The sequence below is a fragment of the Muntiacus reevesi genome, chromosome X, assembly GCF_963930625.1.
Source record: "Muntiacus reevesi chromosome X, mMunRee1.1, whole genome shotgun sequence".
Classification (NCBI taxonomy): Eukaryota; Metazoa; Chordata; class Mammalia; order Artiodactyla; family Cervidae; genus Muntiacus; species Muntiacus reevesi.
Window position 1 is genome coordinate 55,841,725 of NC_089271.1, and position 15,817 is coordinate 55,857,541.

General features: G+C 36.6%; 1 protein-coding gene across 3 annotated transcripts in view; it reads right to left on the reverse strand.

Annotated features, from left to right (window-relative positions):
- Positions 1–15,817, reverse strand: part of JADE3 (jade family PHD finger 3) — a 138,888-nt gene that overhangs the window by 35,274 nt on the left and 87,797 nt on the right. For all 3 annotated transcript variants that reach the window (XM_065916030.1, XM_065916029.1, XM_065916031.1), the window contains one exon: positions 14,214–14,371. In XM_065916030.1, coding sequence (XP_065772102.1) covers positions 14,214–14,371 — 158 coding nt within the window. The remainder of the gene's footprint in view (positions 1–14,213; positions 14,372–15,817) is intronic.

The following is a 15,817-nucleotide window of genomic DNA, read 5'->3' on the forward strand; positions in this document are numbered from 1 at the left end:
GTGGATTTTATATGACAGCCAGTGATGACCAGCTCAGTGGCTGGACTGAGAAGAAGTGTCAAAGCACTTCCCAAAGCCAAACTTGCACCAAAAAAAGATCACGGTCAGTATTTGGTGGTCTGCTGCTGGTCTGATTGACTACAGCTTTCTGAATCCCAGCAAAACTATTACATCTGAAAAATATGCTTAGCAAGGTGATGAGATCACCGAAAATTGCAACACCTGCAGCTGGTATTGATCAACAGAAAGGGCCCAATTCTTCTCCATGACAATGCCTGTCCAACTGCACATCACACCACCAATGCTTCAAAAGTTGAACAAATTGGGCTATCAAGTTTTGCCTCATCTGCCCGATTCTCCTGACCTCTCGTCAACCGACTACCACTTCTTCAAGCATCTTGACAACTTTTCTCAGAGAAAACACTTCCACAATCAGCAGAAGGCAGAAAATGCTTTCCAAGAGTTCATCGAATCCTGAAGCATGGAGTTTTGCACTACAGGAATAAACAAACTTATTTCTCGTTAGCAAAAATGTGTTGATTGTAATGGTTCCTATTTTGATTTACTAAAGATGTGTTTGAGCGTAGTTATAATGATTTAAAATTCATGGTCTGAAAATGCATCCACTTTTGTACCAACCTAATATACAGAGGTACAGTCCACTCTGTAAATACAGAGTGAATATTTCCTAAGCATTCTTCTAGAAATTTATGATTCCAAATAATGCATGTTGAATAAAATAACTACATGCATTCACATATTTTAATTTTTAAAAAACCATACGGAGTTTTTAAAGCCAAAGGCAATAAAATATTTGAGGAAGAAGTAGAACTCTAAAATAATTAATGGAAGCTAAAAATTTGGGAAATGCTATCAGAGGCCTGCTTCCCACTGAAATGAACCCAACTAAAAAGGCCAAGGCATGCGTATGAATTCTCCAGTCTATGAGATTAAATATGCTGTGCTGTTTGGTGCATGTTTTATGAGGTAATTATAGAATATTTATTTTTTTCAAGATTCATCTTTTTCTAAAAGGAAGAATATTTTGCTTATCTATTCATCTTAATTGCCTCAAATTCCCTGTGGAACAAGGTAGACCTAGAGATGTTCTTGATTTAAACTAATACATTTATTAAGCTTCTGGAAGAAAATAAAAAGGAATATCTTTATGACCTTGGGATAGACAAAGATATTTTAAGTAAGACACAAAGTCATTAACCATAAAGGAAGAGACTGGAAATACTGTTTATCAACAGTGTATAATAAACTTTTACAAATCAATTAGAAAACGACAGATAAGTCAGTTAAAAACTGGGCAAAAAATCTGAATAGACACTTCACAAATAAGGCTATCCAGATGGCAAAAATCTCAAAAGGTTCTCAACTTCATCAGTTAACACAGCAATGCAGATTGAAATCATAATCCCCATTACCTACCAGAATGGCTAAACTTGAAAAGATTGACCAAAAATTGAAGATACTAAGTGCTTGTAAGGAAATGGAGCAAACAGATAACTGCTGCTGGGAATGTGAACTAGTACAATCATTGTGGCAAACTGTCTGGCAGCAGATATTATGGCTGAACATATGTATACCCTATGACCAGCAAACCCACTCCTATGAATATACTTTAAAAAGTACACATACATATATATACACACACCAAAAGATGAACAAAAATGTCCATATTAGCATTTTTCATAATAGCTGAAAACTGAGAGCAAACCAAATATCTATCAAAAGTAGAATGCATAAGTAAAGTGTGGTATATTCATACAATGGAATATTACACAGAAGTGAAACTTAATGAAATGCTACATGCAACAGCATGGATGAATCTCACAACCATAATGATGAACAAAATAATCCAGTCTCAGTATGAAGGTTAAAAACTGGCAAAACTGCCACCTATGGTGAATGAAGTCAGTGGGGAGGAGAAGGAGGGCTTCTTGGGTGTTGATAATGCTCTATTTCTTGATCTGGGTGGAGGTTAAACAAGGGTATCATGAAAACTGAGTTATACAGTTATGCATTAGTTATCTTTCTGGGTGTATATTTCAATGCAAAATTTATAACACGATGATGATATTATCTCATTCATCTTTTCATATGTCTGAATCTAAGGACTAAGGCTATGACAATAAAAAAAAATATAGGCTCAAACAGTAATGACAAAGGATACCCACAAGGAAAAATTTTTTTGATAGAGGGAAGGTCTATGACAATAAATGAAAAAACACTACTTTGGATTTTGTAAAATGCAGTTTTAAGATCTTCAAGTACACATTATATTGCTATAGCTGGTGGAAATCCCAGGATCATCCCTTGGTGATTTTCTTCTCTGGCCACTATACACTAGGTAGAGGGGCATTCTCTGAATGGTCATCAGATCATTGAACAAAATAGCAAAAGCACACAAGCCTAGAGGTATGAGCAAGTTTGTTAGGGTGATGTAGTAAGTGCAGTTTTAAATTTGGATGTTTGAATGTAAATGAATGTGTAATAACTTCCTGGATGACCAATTTTGGTGAAAGGACCCACAACCACACCTACTTAGCCTCATAGAAAGAAGGTCTCTCCACCTGCTCCTCAGAGTAGGTCAGCTAACCTCTGGCCCATGTGAACACTGCTGTGACACTAAGGAGGCATTAAAAGGAAGCTGGAACCACTCTAAGCTGACCTACAGCCTCTTCCAGTGTTTTATGCGCACTGAGTCCTCAGTGAGTCTTCAGTTGATCTAAATATTTAACAGGGAGAGACTATTATTAAAAAGACTTCATTTCCTAATGAGTGGATCAGAATCATTTGTGAATAGCACAAAAATTGCACGAATTCCATAACATCATGGACTTTTAAAGGCTTGAGTAAACGTCTTAAAAGCTAACTAAATAGAAGCCCCTTATAATAATATCCCTAGGAATAGTTTTCCAAGATTCCCCTTGTTAATTTTGCCACTCTTGCTTCTCTGCAAGACTCCATATCTCATCTATGAAACAAAGGACAATTATAACCTCTATGACAGATGGTATTTTAAAAATTTCACATGCTCTTCTACAATGTGACTCTGCCCCTCCCCCATCAAGTGGTGAAGTCTATTTCCCCTCCTCTTGAATCAGGGAGGGCATGTGACTCTTTTCACCAATGGAATACAGCAGAGGTGATGCTATCAGAATTGCAAGGCTGCATCATAAAAGGGAAAACAGCTTTCACCCTGTTTGCTGGAACATATACATATGGACCCCTGTGCCTAAGGCCTGTGAAGAGTCTGCCTACACAGAGGTTGTCATGCTATGAGGAAACCAAATCAAACAGAGAGGCCACATGCAATATTCACATTATCCCAGCCCAGGGAGCAGACATGTTAGTGAAAAAACCTTTAGATGATTCCAGCCCCCAGCCACTGAGTCACCCCAAGCTTCAAGTCTTTCTCATTGAGGCCCTCGGCATCATAGAGCAGAGGCTAACCATCCCAACTGTGTCCTGTCTGAATTTCTGACCCACAGGACCAGTAACTATAAAAACATGGTTGCCTGACAATAAGTTGGGGAGCAACAGTAACTGAAAAAACAATTTATACAGCAATAGTAACTGGAAAAACCACCAAAAGACTGCTTTAAACTTTAAATAAGATAGATGTGTATATAAAAGTGGTCTTTATTAATTCTCATAACTGAAAGCAAAATGGTAGACTGTTGCTACCTAAAACGGAAAGGAAAAAGAGCTGAAGAGTGGGGCAAGGAGAGTAGTGGGAGGTGAGAGAAGCATGATGGTGAAATACAGCAGTGGAGTGGGAGGCAGGTTTGTGCTCCCATATATCACTAGGGGCCATTCTTCCTTTGACTTATATATATGAAATCTGATATATCTTGAAAGTAGAACCAAGGATCTCCTTTGATATTGAATATAGGGTATGAGGCAATGAAGAATCAAAGATGATTCTATGAATTTTGGTCTGAAAGACTGAACAGGGAGAATGAATCTGCTATCAGTTAAATGTATAAAATTACAGGTGGAACTAGTCTGGGAAGAACATCAGTAATTCAGTTTGGGACACTTTAAGTCTGAGATGTCTATTGGACATCCAAGTGGAAATGCTGCATTGGTGTTTTTATCTATTTGAGTCTAGAGTTTAGTGAAGAAAGTACTGCTGTCTGTAACCTAGTTAATCAAACATTTACATTCCAAGGAGAAATAGGGGCCTCTCTGGATATCTAATCATCCTCTCTTTCAGTATCACTAATGACTCAGAAGTATATTTGTTAAGTGAAAAAAGCAAGTTACAGAATGTTCCCATTTATTTGTACATACATATGTACATGTTGTCAGAGAAGGCAATGGCAACCCACTCCAGTACTCTTGCCTGGAAAATCCCATGAACGGAGGAGCCTGGTAGGCTGCAGTCCATGGGGTCACGAAGAGTTGGACACGACTGAGGGACTTCACTTTCACTTTTCACTTTCGTGCACTGGAGAAGGAAATGGCAACCCACTCCAGTGTTCTTGCCTGGAGAATCCCAGGGACGGCGGAGACTAGTGAGCTGCCACCTCTGGGGTCGCACAGAGTCGGACACGACTGAAGCAACTTAGCAGCAGCACGTACATGTTGTATAAACACACATATACAGTTAATATTTGTGTCCTGATGTTTTTGTTTTTACAGTAAGTCAATTAGTAATTCATCTAAGGCTTCCCAGGTGGTGCTAGTGGTGAAGAAACTGCCTGCCAATGAAGGAGCCACAAGCGATGAGGGTTTCATCCCTGGGTTGGGAAGATCCCCTGGAGGAGGAAATGGCATCCTACTCCAGTATTCTTGCCTGGAAAATTCCAAGGGCAGAGGAGCCTGGTGTCTACAGTCCATGGGGCCACAAACAGTCAGATATGACTGAGCAAGTGAGCATGGGCACACAAACACACACATACAACATTAACCATTTATGTGTAATATAACTTATAATGCATGCTTCCTTTCAAACAGACATGAAGCATTGTTTTCCTTCCATTGGACCCTTACTGTAAAAGAAACTAATTTAAATAAACAAATGAAAACAAAACAAAAGCTTATCACTGATGAGCATCAAAATCATCCAGTCTACCTAAAAAACATGCAATGGTGTTACTATCATTTTTATTTGTTGACCTTAACTTCAAAAAATTCCTGTGGTAATGAACAGGCTTATCTAAACAGCTGAAACTTGCAGTACAAGTTGGCTCTGTTTCATAATTCTCTGTAGCCCTCACCTCAATCACCACATATACATACTACACTACCCTAAAGGACAAGAGAACTGCAGAAACGACAATGGAACAGAGAGGAAAACCTTACCTGAAAGTCAGAACAAAAATTCTAAAAGGATTTGCTCTGCCTAATCTGCTCTATCTTTTTCCATCCCTTTTCAGTTACTACAGCAATGAATAAGAGTAATTCTAGGACCCAAGAAACATGTCAATTCATATACATCCAAAATTTCTTGTGTAAGTCCATTAGAAAACACAATTCTGAAGTATTTTGACAATCTTGTGACTTAGATAATAAATAAAAAGCATGTTTAGTTTTATTGGTATTTAAGTTTCTCTAGCTGATTGACTTAATCTGGCTGTAGGCAATAAGACAAGTAACTCAAATACAAACATTACAAACATTACTATTGTGATGGAATGAAGAAAGTCACAAATCCTTTGATAGTCCTGTCAAGAGGTGGGATCTATTTCCCTCCTCTTCAGTCTGAGACTGCTCTAATAAAACATGGTAGAAGTAGTACTGTGTCATTTTCTGAGCCTAGGCCTTGAGAATGGCACCTTCTACTTCTTATCTCTAAGAATACTCACTCTTGGAGCCCAGAGCTGCCATGTAAGAAGTCAGGCTATTCTGATCATGTGGACAGGTCCCAATACTAAATGGGAATCTGGGCAGTACACATCACAGCATCAACTACACGGTTACAATGGTGAATAAAATCAGTAAGTTTCCTGTGCTCATGTAGCTTTGAGTTTGTAATGCCACTGCCAAAGTGTAAGAGAGAAATGCTAATATGTTCACCAAACCTAGAGGGCACATAGCAAGGCTGCATTCCCCAGTACCCTTTGCAGTTAGGTGGGCCATATGAATGAGTTCTGGCTAATGGCTTATGTGCGGATCATCTACTTCAAAGTCTAGACCCCCTCCAAATCTACCTGCATCACCCTCCATGTTGTCTTTTCTTTTCCTGCAAACTGAATTTAGAAGTTTGGAGGTAGAAAAGAGTGGGAAAAGACCTAGCAGATAGAGGAGCCACTCCAAAAAAGAGCCTGAGTCTCTGAATGACTATGAGGGGCAGAGACGATTCACATCTCAAACCCACACTGGATGGAGACATGTGCAAAAAATAAAACCTTCATTGTGTTAAGATGCTGAGATTCTTGGAGATGTTTGTTATAGCATTTGGCCTATCATGACTAATACGTACATAATGGTAAAATGTTTTTTTCCCAGTATTTTCATGTTTGTTTCCACTTAAGTAACTACTGCATTACATTAGATTCATTCTTAAATTTCTCTAACAGATTTATATTTTGGGATAGTCTCTCTAGAGATATCCATCAGTAGAAAATAACCAACCAACAAGGTTTAAATTTTACTAAAACTAACATGGAGGAGTCAATTCAAAATAATATATTAAAAGATTTTAATTTTTACATTCTGATACTTTTTATATGTTATTGTGAACTGCTGCAACATTCTTTATTAAAAGCATTTAGCACAAAATCAAGGAATGTCCTCATGCTTTTAAAGCACACAGATTAATTTTTTAAGTTTGGGAGGCAGGAAGAATTTTTACAATTAAATAACTATTAGTGAACATTTATTTTTATTTTTTTTAATGTAACAATATTAATGCAATAATGTTTGGTCAAAACTAAAATCACTATTCCAAAGATGAATCTAGCACTGATTCGCGAGGTGCAGGTTTTGAGTTTTATGTGCATAAACCACCCTGTGAATATTTCTTTGTATATGAAAGTAATACATAATTGTTGAAATTATTAGTTTTAAATTTAAAAGCAATCATAGCAAGGGTTTGTTATAAAACATTTATATTTGTTTAGATTTGGCAGTTGTGTCAGAAGAAAATATTTCTATTTATTTTGAGAATAAAGCTACATCTTTTAATTTCAAAAACTACGTATTCTCTCAATAGTGTAAATAACCACACTGTTACCAGGCACCTCCTTAACTGCTAGGAAATTTATAATCTATTAAAAAAACAACAAAAACATACAAAAAGAAACACTAACATAAAACGTTATAAAATTAACCAATAAAAAGGAACATATTTGATATTGTCCTATATAGTGGGAAAAAGTAGCATCTTTGGACAGAGTGAAACATACAGTAGATAAATTAGCATCTCAGTTCAAAATAGGAAAAACTAAAAAAATCAGTTTGGTAGATTTGTGAAAGGGAATTTTAAAAAATGGAACTGGGATTTCTTGGTTATTTAAGAACCGTGCTTTCTTTCTTAGCAGCCTGGTGAAACCAAGGTGGTTGAGGTTGGGATATAGTGTCCATCTTTCAAAAAGGAAGCTGCTCAACAAGTGGTGCCTGGACACTTGGATATCCACATGCCAAAGGATGAAGTCAAACCTTTAACACCTCACACCATACACAAAAATCAACTGAAATAGATCAAAGATCCAAATATAAGAGCTAAAACTACAGAATTCTGAGAAGAATTCTAGGCATAAAACTTCATCTTGGTTTAGGTAATGATTTCTTAGATATGACACCAAAAGGACAAGCAACCATAAGAAAAAAAATAGACATACTGAACTTCATCAAAATTAAAAACTTCTGTGCCTCAAAGGACACCACCAATGAAGTGAAAAGACAACCCAGAGAATGGGAGAAATTATTCACAAATCATGTATCTGGTAAAAAAAAAACCTGTATCTAGACTATGTAAAGAACTTTTACAATTTAACAATAAAAAGACAAATAACACATTTTCCTAATGGGCAAAAGATGTGAATAATTTCCCCAAAGAGATATACATAGGAGGTATGCATGGACGCATCAAGTAAAAATGGAACATTCTACAACTGCTGGTCAGAGGACATTGTCACCCTTTTCACTAAAAGGCTAGATTTTCAGCAGCCAAAGGCAGCCATTCCAAAGTGAATATGACAGAACATAAAGAGATGAACTGACATGTTTCACAGGAAAGGGAAAAAAAAACCATTGTATTTGCTAACCACATAAAAGCTTCTTCTCTTTGTAATAAAGTACAAAAGCTCTTTTCCAAGAATATACAACTGGCTGATAAGCACATAAAGAAAAGATGTTAGGACTTCTCTAGCGCTCCAGGAATCTACCTTCTAATGCAGGGGGTGTGGATTCAATCCCTGGTCTGGGAACTAAGATCCCACATGTCCAGGGGTAACTACTGAGCCTGTATCACAGAACTAGAGAGACCAGGTGCCACAACTAAGACCCAACATAGCCAAAAATAAACAAATAAATAAATAATAAAAAAGAAAAGATGCTCAACATCATTAGCCAACAAGCAAATGCAAAATCACAATGAGATGCACTTCATACCCACTAGGATGGACATAATTTAAAAAATAGAAGTGTTGGTTAGGATGTGGAGAAAATGGAATCCTCATAAAATGCTGGTAGGAATGTATGGCTGACCCTTGAACAAGACAGGAGTAAGGGGTACTGACACCTCACACAGTCAAAAATTCACATATAATTTACAGTTGGCCCTCCATATCTGTGGTTCTGGATCTGTGGATTCAAACAACTGCAGGCTGCATATTACTATAGTATTTACTATTGAAAAAATCCACATATAAGTGGACCTGCACAGTTCAAGCTCATGTTATTTAAGGGTCAACTATAATTAATATCTTTTGGTTGTTTACTAATTTTCTTTCCTAAAACCCATCCACTTTCCTCTTTGCTTCCTTCATCCTATTCTCTTTACAATGATAAATGTATACTGAAAACCTACTATTAGGCAGTAAGGGTTCTGCTCTTAAGTAGCTTATAGTCACATTTGTTGTCTTTCTTCCTTTTCTCTTCTAATCACATACTGCTGTGCTGTCATGTGCCCACTACCACATTTTCTTACCATCTACACACTCCTCTATTTGTGATGATTGCATATATTTATAATTATGTATATGGATATTTTTATTAACATTATTGAGGTATAAATGACATATCAAGCTACATATATTTAAAATGTACAAATTAATAAGTTCTGACACACATATAAATTTGTGCAACCAGAACAACAACCAAGATAATAAATATAACCATCACCTCTAAAAGTTCTCTTGTATCCTCTTGCTCCACTGGCCACTTCCAAAAAAACACAATGATCTGCTGTCACTAAAGCAGGTAATCCTTACTTTGCACAGTGGTATTGTACTGTAAAAATGACTGTGCAAACTGAGACTGTGAAAAGCAATCTTAATACTCACTGAGAAATTATGATTTTTCAGTGACCTTTAAAATTTTTGTCAAAACATTTTACTCTCTTATTGTTGGCTATACTATATAGGGAAATAAAAAATATTAAAACCAATATGCATTTAATACCCTATCATTTGAAACACTGAGAATTTAAACTCTTTTATCTCTTTGTAAAACTTATCAAGAGTACAGTGCTTAACTCTTAATTAACAAAACTTATGAAACAGAACAAGCAACTCTTCTATGTCCTGCAAAGTTGTCATACTACTGTATGAACTTGGATTAGTTTCCAACATTTTGTCCTTTGTGCTTTCACTGTTGTAAAATTTTTTGAGAGTTCCTTTAATGTGCAGTTTCATTCTGGCATCATTTTATCTGGAACATCTTCATTCTTTTCATCACAATCACTTTCTTCATGTCTGTATGTTTGCCTTCATTAAGTTCCTCTAGCTGCATATCTAGAGCCTCTCAAACTGCAACAGTGCATCCACATTCCCATGTTCAACTATTTATTCTATAACTACATTGAGTTTAATTCAAATTTCTTTTTCAGTATTATCAGTTTTTATTTCTTTAAGTGTTTGGTAGAATTTCCCAGTGAAACCATCTGGGCCTGGAAGTATTTTTATGGAGAGGTTTTAATTACAAATTCAATTTCATTAATAGTTATGGGGCTATTCAACTGATTATTTCACATTGAGTAAGTTGTGGTAAGTTGTTTGGATAACCCCCAGGAAGGCAGGAAAAACAAAAGAGAAAAAAAAAACAAAACAGAGAACACTCATATACACACACAATAAAATAAAACAGCAGACTTAAGCCCTAACATATCATTAATTACATTAAATGTAAATGGTCTAAACACATTAAATCAGAGGTTGGCAGACTGGATTAAAAAACATGATTCAAATATATGCTATCAAAAACACTTAAGATATAAGCATATAAATAAGTCAAAAGTAAAATAAAGGAGAAAGATATAAATACAAACATTACTCAAAAGAAAGCAAGAGTGACAACATTAATATCAGATTAAGTAGCTTTCATAGCAGAGAAAATTACCAGAGATGGGGAGGAATATTATATAATAAAGAAAGGATAAATGCACCAATAAAACATAGCAATCATAAATGTATGAGCACCAAACAACAGTGCTGCAAAATATTTGAAACAAAAACTGATTGGGATGAAAGGAGAAAAAATAACTTCCCAATTATGGCTGGAGACTTCAACCTTTGTGATAGAACAGACAGAAAATCATCCAGGAGACAGAAGAACTCAACACTATCAACTAACAGGATTGAACTGACATTTATAGAATACTCCACCCAACAGCAGCAGCACAGGCATTATTTTCAAGCACCCATGGAACATATACCATGATAGACCATATCCTAGGTCATAAAATAAAACTCAACAAATTTAAACAAATTGGCATTATACAGAGTGTTCTCTAATACAATGGAATCAAAACTAGAAATCAGTAATAGAAAGATAAGAACATACTCAAATAAAGTAAAAACCACACTTTTAAATAAAAGAAGTCTCAAGGAGAAAAAAGTGAAAAAAAGAAGTCTCAAAGGAAAAAATACACTAAAGTGAATGAAAATGAAAATATAACACATCAAAATTTTTGTGACATAGCTAAAGCAGTGATGAGAGAGAAACTTATAACATTAAATGCTCATATTGGAAAGAGGAAACGTCTCAAATCAATAAGCTATGCTCAAATCCAAGAAACTAGAAGAGTAAAATAAATCCAAAGCAAGTAAAATAATCAAAGTAGTAGAGATAAGAGCAGAAATAAATTAAAAACAGAAAAGATAACAAAACCAAAGTCCAAATTCAGATTTACATCCTACAATTTATCTTGTCAAGGGTCTGCTATAATACCTAGCTGCAGTGAAGCATTTACCACTGGTTTATTGTGATTATCATGGCCACTCCTGAAGGAAGAATGTTATTTAGGTATGGCTGCAGCACCAAAAAGACAGTGTGGCATATGAATGACAATGCAGCTTCATGTGATGTTGTGGAACATGTGAGATACAGAACATTGCCTAAGATTCTGAGCTATACTGCCCCAGCACTTTGCACGAGCCGCTATATAACTTTGCGGTAGAAAAATCTAAAGAATCTACAGCATGTGTTGTAGTTTGGAGAAAGATAGAAGCACAAAGAAGCTATACCATGGAGAGTACTTTGTGTGGCTGTGATCAGGGAACATATAAGGGTTTACAGATTGGTACTTGAGAATTGGAAGAGATGGGAGCAAAATTTTGTGTTGGCCTATCATGTTTGAAAAGACTGATATCCTCATTGGAATATAATCTGCCTTCCAGTCTGCTTGACTTTGAAAATGACTTGATTGAATGGAGCTGCAGAGTAACTAGCCACCCCCCCCACTTATGTTTTGGATGAAGATGAACCTTGATTCCTTGAAGAAACAGATTACAGTATAGACAGTAATGATGAGTTAAGATACCGAATTGACTGAAAATGCAAGAGACTATGAACCTTCTGCCCAAGAAGTAGTACTGTCTGACTCTGAATCAGGAACCCTTTGATTTAAAGGGTTGAGTTCTTTGCCATCTCTTGTTAATTGCAAAGAAGAAATGAAATATCTTGGTTTTTATTACACAGCAAGTTTGAGAGAAATGAGTTTAAAGAGAGCTGACTCAGATAAACAGAAAGCAACTTGGGCCTGTTTGGTTTCAAGACAATGAATATGTTTGTTAATTCATGATAAAAAGATGGCTTTGTGAAATGGTCAATAAAAATGACCAACTTATAGCAAGTAAAAAAGGAGATAAAAATGGCCAATATCAGATATGAAAGAGGGGGGATATACTACTGTTTCTTTTGCTTTAAGTGTGTTCATAATGGCTCACTGAAGCATTTTTATGATGGCTCCTTTTAAATCTTTGTTAGACAATTCTACTGTCTCTGTCACATCGGTACTGGCAGCTACTGATTATCTTTGATCAAGTTGAGATCTTTTTAGTTCTTAAGTGATTTTTTTCCACTGGAACCTGGACGCTGGGTATTATGCTACAAGACTCTGGATCTTCTTTAAACCTTTTATTTTTACTGGCTTCCTCTGACACTGCTCTGGCTGGAGATCTGGTTGGGGAGGATATCATCTCATCACTGTTAGGTGATTGTAGAAGTCCTGGTTCACCATTTGGCCTATGTTGACATTCAGGGGCAGGAATTCTTTGTTACTACTGGGGGAGGCTGAGAGTTCTGGCTTCTCACCAGGCCTCCACTGATACCTCCCTTGCTGGGATTGGTAAGATAACCTTACTACTGCTCCTTATATGGTCTTCACTGATAACATGTGGCAGGGGGAGAAGGTGTCCTCATCACCTCTAAGGAGTGGTGAAAGTCTCTGATACTACCACAGATGGGAAGGAAAGGGATGCATGATTACTACTGGTTTAAGGTGGTAGTCTAGGCTCTTCACTGTTACTGCAACAGTATATGAAAATACTGACAGTAAAGACATGAAAATGTCATGAAAATGTTCATTCATGATACTGTTGTGATTTCTAAGAGGATGGTGGCAATGACGATGAGCTAGTGAGGGTAAGTATGTATGTTGGGCAAGGCTGAAGTTTTTCTTAACAAAGAATAGACAGTTTCTCTGTGGGTGGGACAACCCGGGCTTGCGTTTTTAGAAGTGATTTGACAGCATTTCTGGAACATGATTAAGACCTAAGAACCTGCTGCTGCTAAGTCGCTTCAGTGGTGCCCAATTCTGTGTGACCCCATAGACAGGAGCCCATCAGGTTCCTCTGTCCCCGGGATTCTCCAGGCAAGAATACTGGAGTGGGTTGCCATTTCCTTCCCCAAGAATCTGATGATAGGGGCCAAAAATTCAAGAATGTGGTCTCTGATCTTTAAGATCGTTAAGAACCTAATATGTACTAGAAATAGATAGCTGTACAATGAGATGTACAATTTCTCATAGTAACCAGGAGGTCCCACCAGTCCTTTTATCTGATGCTATTCCTTCCTTTTCCTTCCTTCCCTCACTCATTCATTTAAACTTATATCAAGCATTTTATTTCATGCTGGCCTTCATGCAAAACACTCAGAACACAAAGACCAGTAAGAAAAAATGGCTTCCAAAACTAGTCATTACTCTTGAAGAGCTAAATTTACTATGTCCTCTTGGCAAAAAATACTCTCCTACTTAAACTTCTTCTCAAGTCTTTGCAAAGGAAGGCTGTGTGCTTATGGTCAACCCAATTATTCCAGTTATCCCCTTTCATTTGGGTTTATGCATTTTACAAACTTTGTATGTTTTGGCCCTCTGTTTACAGATGCTATCACTATGAGGCCCCTATTAAAATGAGAAGCAACTTCTCATGGCGTTATATATTAATAGGGTTATTATGGGGTTATGTATTTAGTGCTCTGTTTCTCTTCAAAGGCTAATAAATGCTACTGATTGTTAAGTCAGACTGGGAAATCTTGGTCTCCAAAACCTTATCATAATTTCAGACTGAACTTCCAACAGTTTTATCCTGTGAATAGGTACATATTATATCCCTAAATAAAGAGTCTGACTGACTACTGACCTATCTTAGTTTGGTATAATCTGCCATTGGTCTGAGTGAGTTGCTGAACATGTATGTGACTTAGCATTATAAATGTATAGTTAGCCACTCAAAGTCTCCCCTCAAGCAGCTCACAGACGACCGTAAGAGCATTCATCCCCTAAATCAAAGATACAACCATGAAAATACCTGACGGAAGGCTGTGGAAGAGTGTCTGGATTGGCTGGTACTTGGACTCCCTTTTCCCATTCTTCCTTCCATGTATCCGTGAAGAGGTAATAGCTGTCAGGGTTAATATGGTGAGAGTCTGGAATCTTCATGGCACTGATAAGGTCCTTCCGGAATACCTGGTAAGACATTGCACACACCTTGAGAAGACCATCACTATGGAATTAACACCATTTAATGTTCTCCTTTCAAAAAGACCATCCCCACCCACTCTGCACTCCAACAAAAGAGACATCTCTAACTTCCTAAATGGTCAGATCAACTTCTATTTGGAAAGGGTCTGAAGAATTGACAGGAAAGTCAGCTTGTTCTGGATTTAATAAAGAGTAAAGGGGTTCTTCCTGAATTTTCTTGGGCTCCTTGAATTTAAATCAACAGTACAGGATACTCTTAAAAAGTCTATGTAAATAAAAATCCTTAACTCTCTCAAATTAATCAAAAAGTATCCTATGATAACTTATAATCATTTAGCTATCAACTTATTTTAAAATTATTTATATAGACATAATTTTAGTATTACAGAGAAGTTACCAAAATAATAGAGATCCCATATATCCTTATATTTCCCTCTAATGTTAACATCTTGTATAACCAGAGTACAATTACCTAAACCAGGAAATTAACATTCATCTACAACTAATTTTCCCCCTAATGTCTTTCTGTTTCAGAATTCAATCCAGAATCACACTTTGCAGTAGTTGTCATGTCTCCTTTGTATCCTCCAATTTGTGATAGTTTCTCTTTTTTTTTTCCAGACCTTGACACTTCTGAAGAATATCGGTCACATACTTTATATAATGTTCGTACAATCTGGGTTTGTCTGATGTTTTCTCATGATTAGACTGAGGTTATTCATTTTTGAGCAAAAACGCCACAGAAAGGATGTTAAGACCCTCTTATCCCATTATATAAGGAATGTATGATGCCAATGTCATCATAGTGGTAATGTTAAACTTGATCAGTTGGTTAAGATAGTGTGTCTTGCTGGTTTTCTCAGCTCTTAGGTTATTATATTTTCCTTTCTACTTAACAAATATCTTAGAGGAGGTACTCTGAAATTATAAAAAACACCCTGTTTCTCCTCAAACTGTCATGGACTAATTTTAGCATTGACAGATTTTTTCCCTGCAAAAGTTATTACTTTTGTTATGGTATTCTAATGGTGATTTGTTATCTTCCTGAGTTCTACCAGCTCTACATTTATGAATTGGAATTCCTCTGTAAAAAAAAAAAAAAAAGACCTGCCCCTTCTCCCTAATTTATTTGTTCATTCATTTAATTATTTATTTATATCATTAGAGCCTCATGTGGTGGTTTGTTGTTTTAGTTGCTAAGTTGTGTTTGACTCTTATGACCCCACGGACTGTAGCCTGCCAGACTTCTCTGTCCATGGGAGTCTCCAGGCAAGATGGAGTGGGTTGCCATGCCCTCTTCCAGGGGATCTTCCCAACCCAGGGATCGAACCCAGGTCTCCTGCATTGCAGGCAGATTCTTTTACTGACTGAGCTATGAGGGAAGCCCCCAGAGCCTCATGGATCTATTTTATTCTTTGGGTTATAATTCAG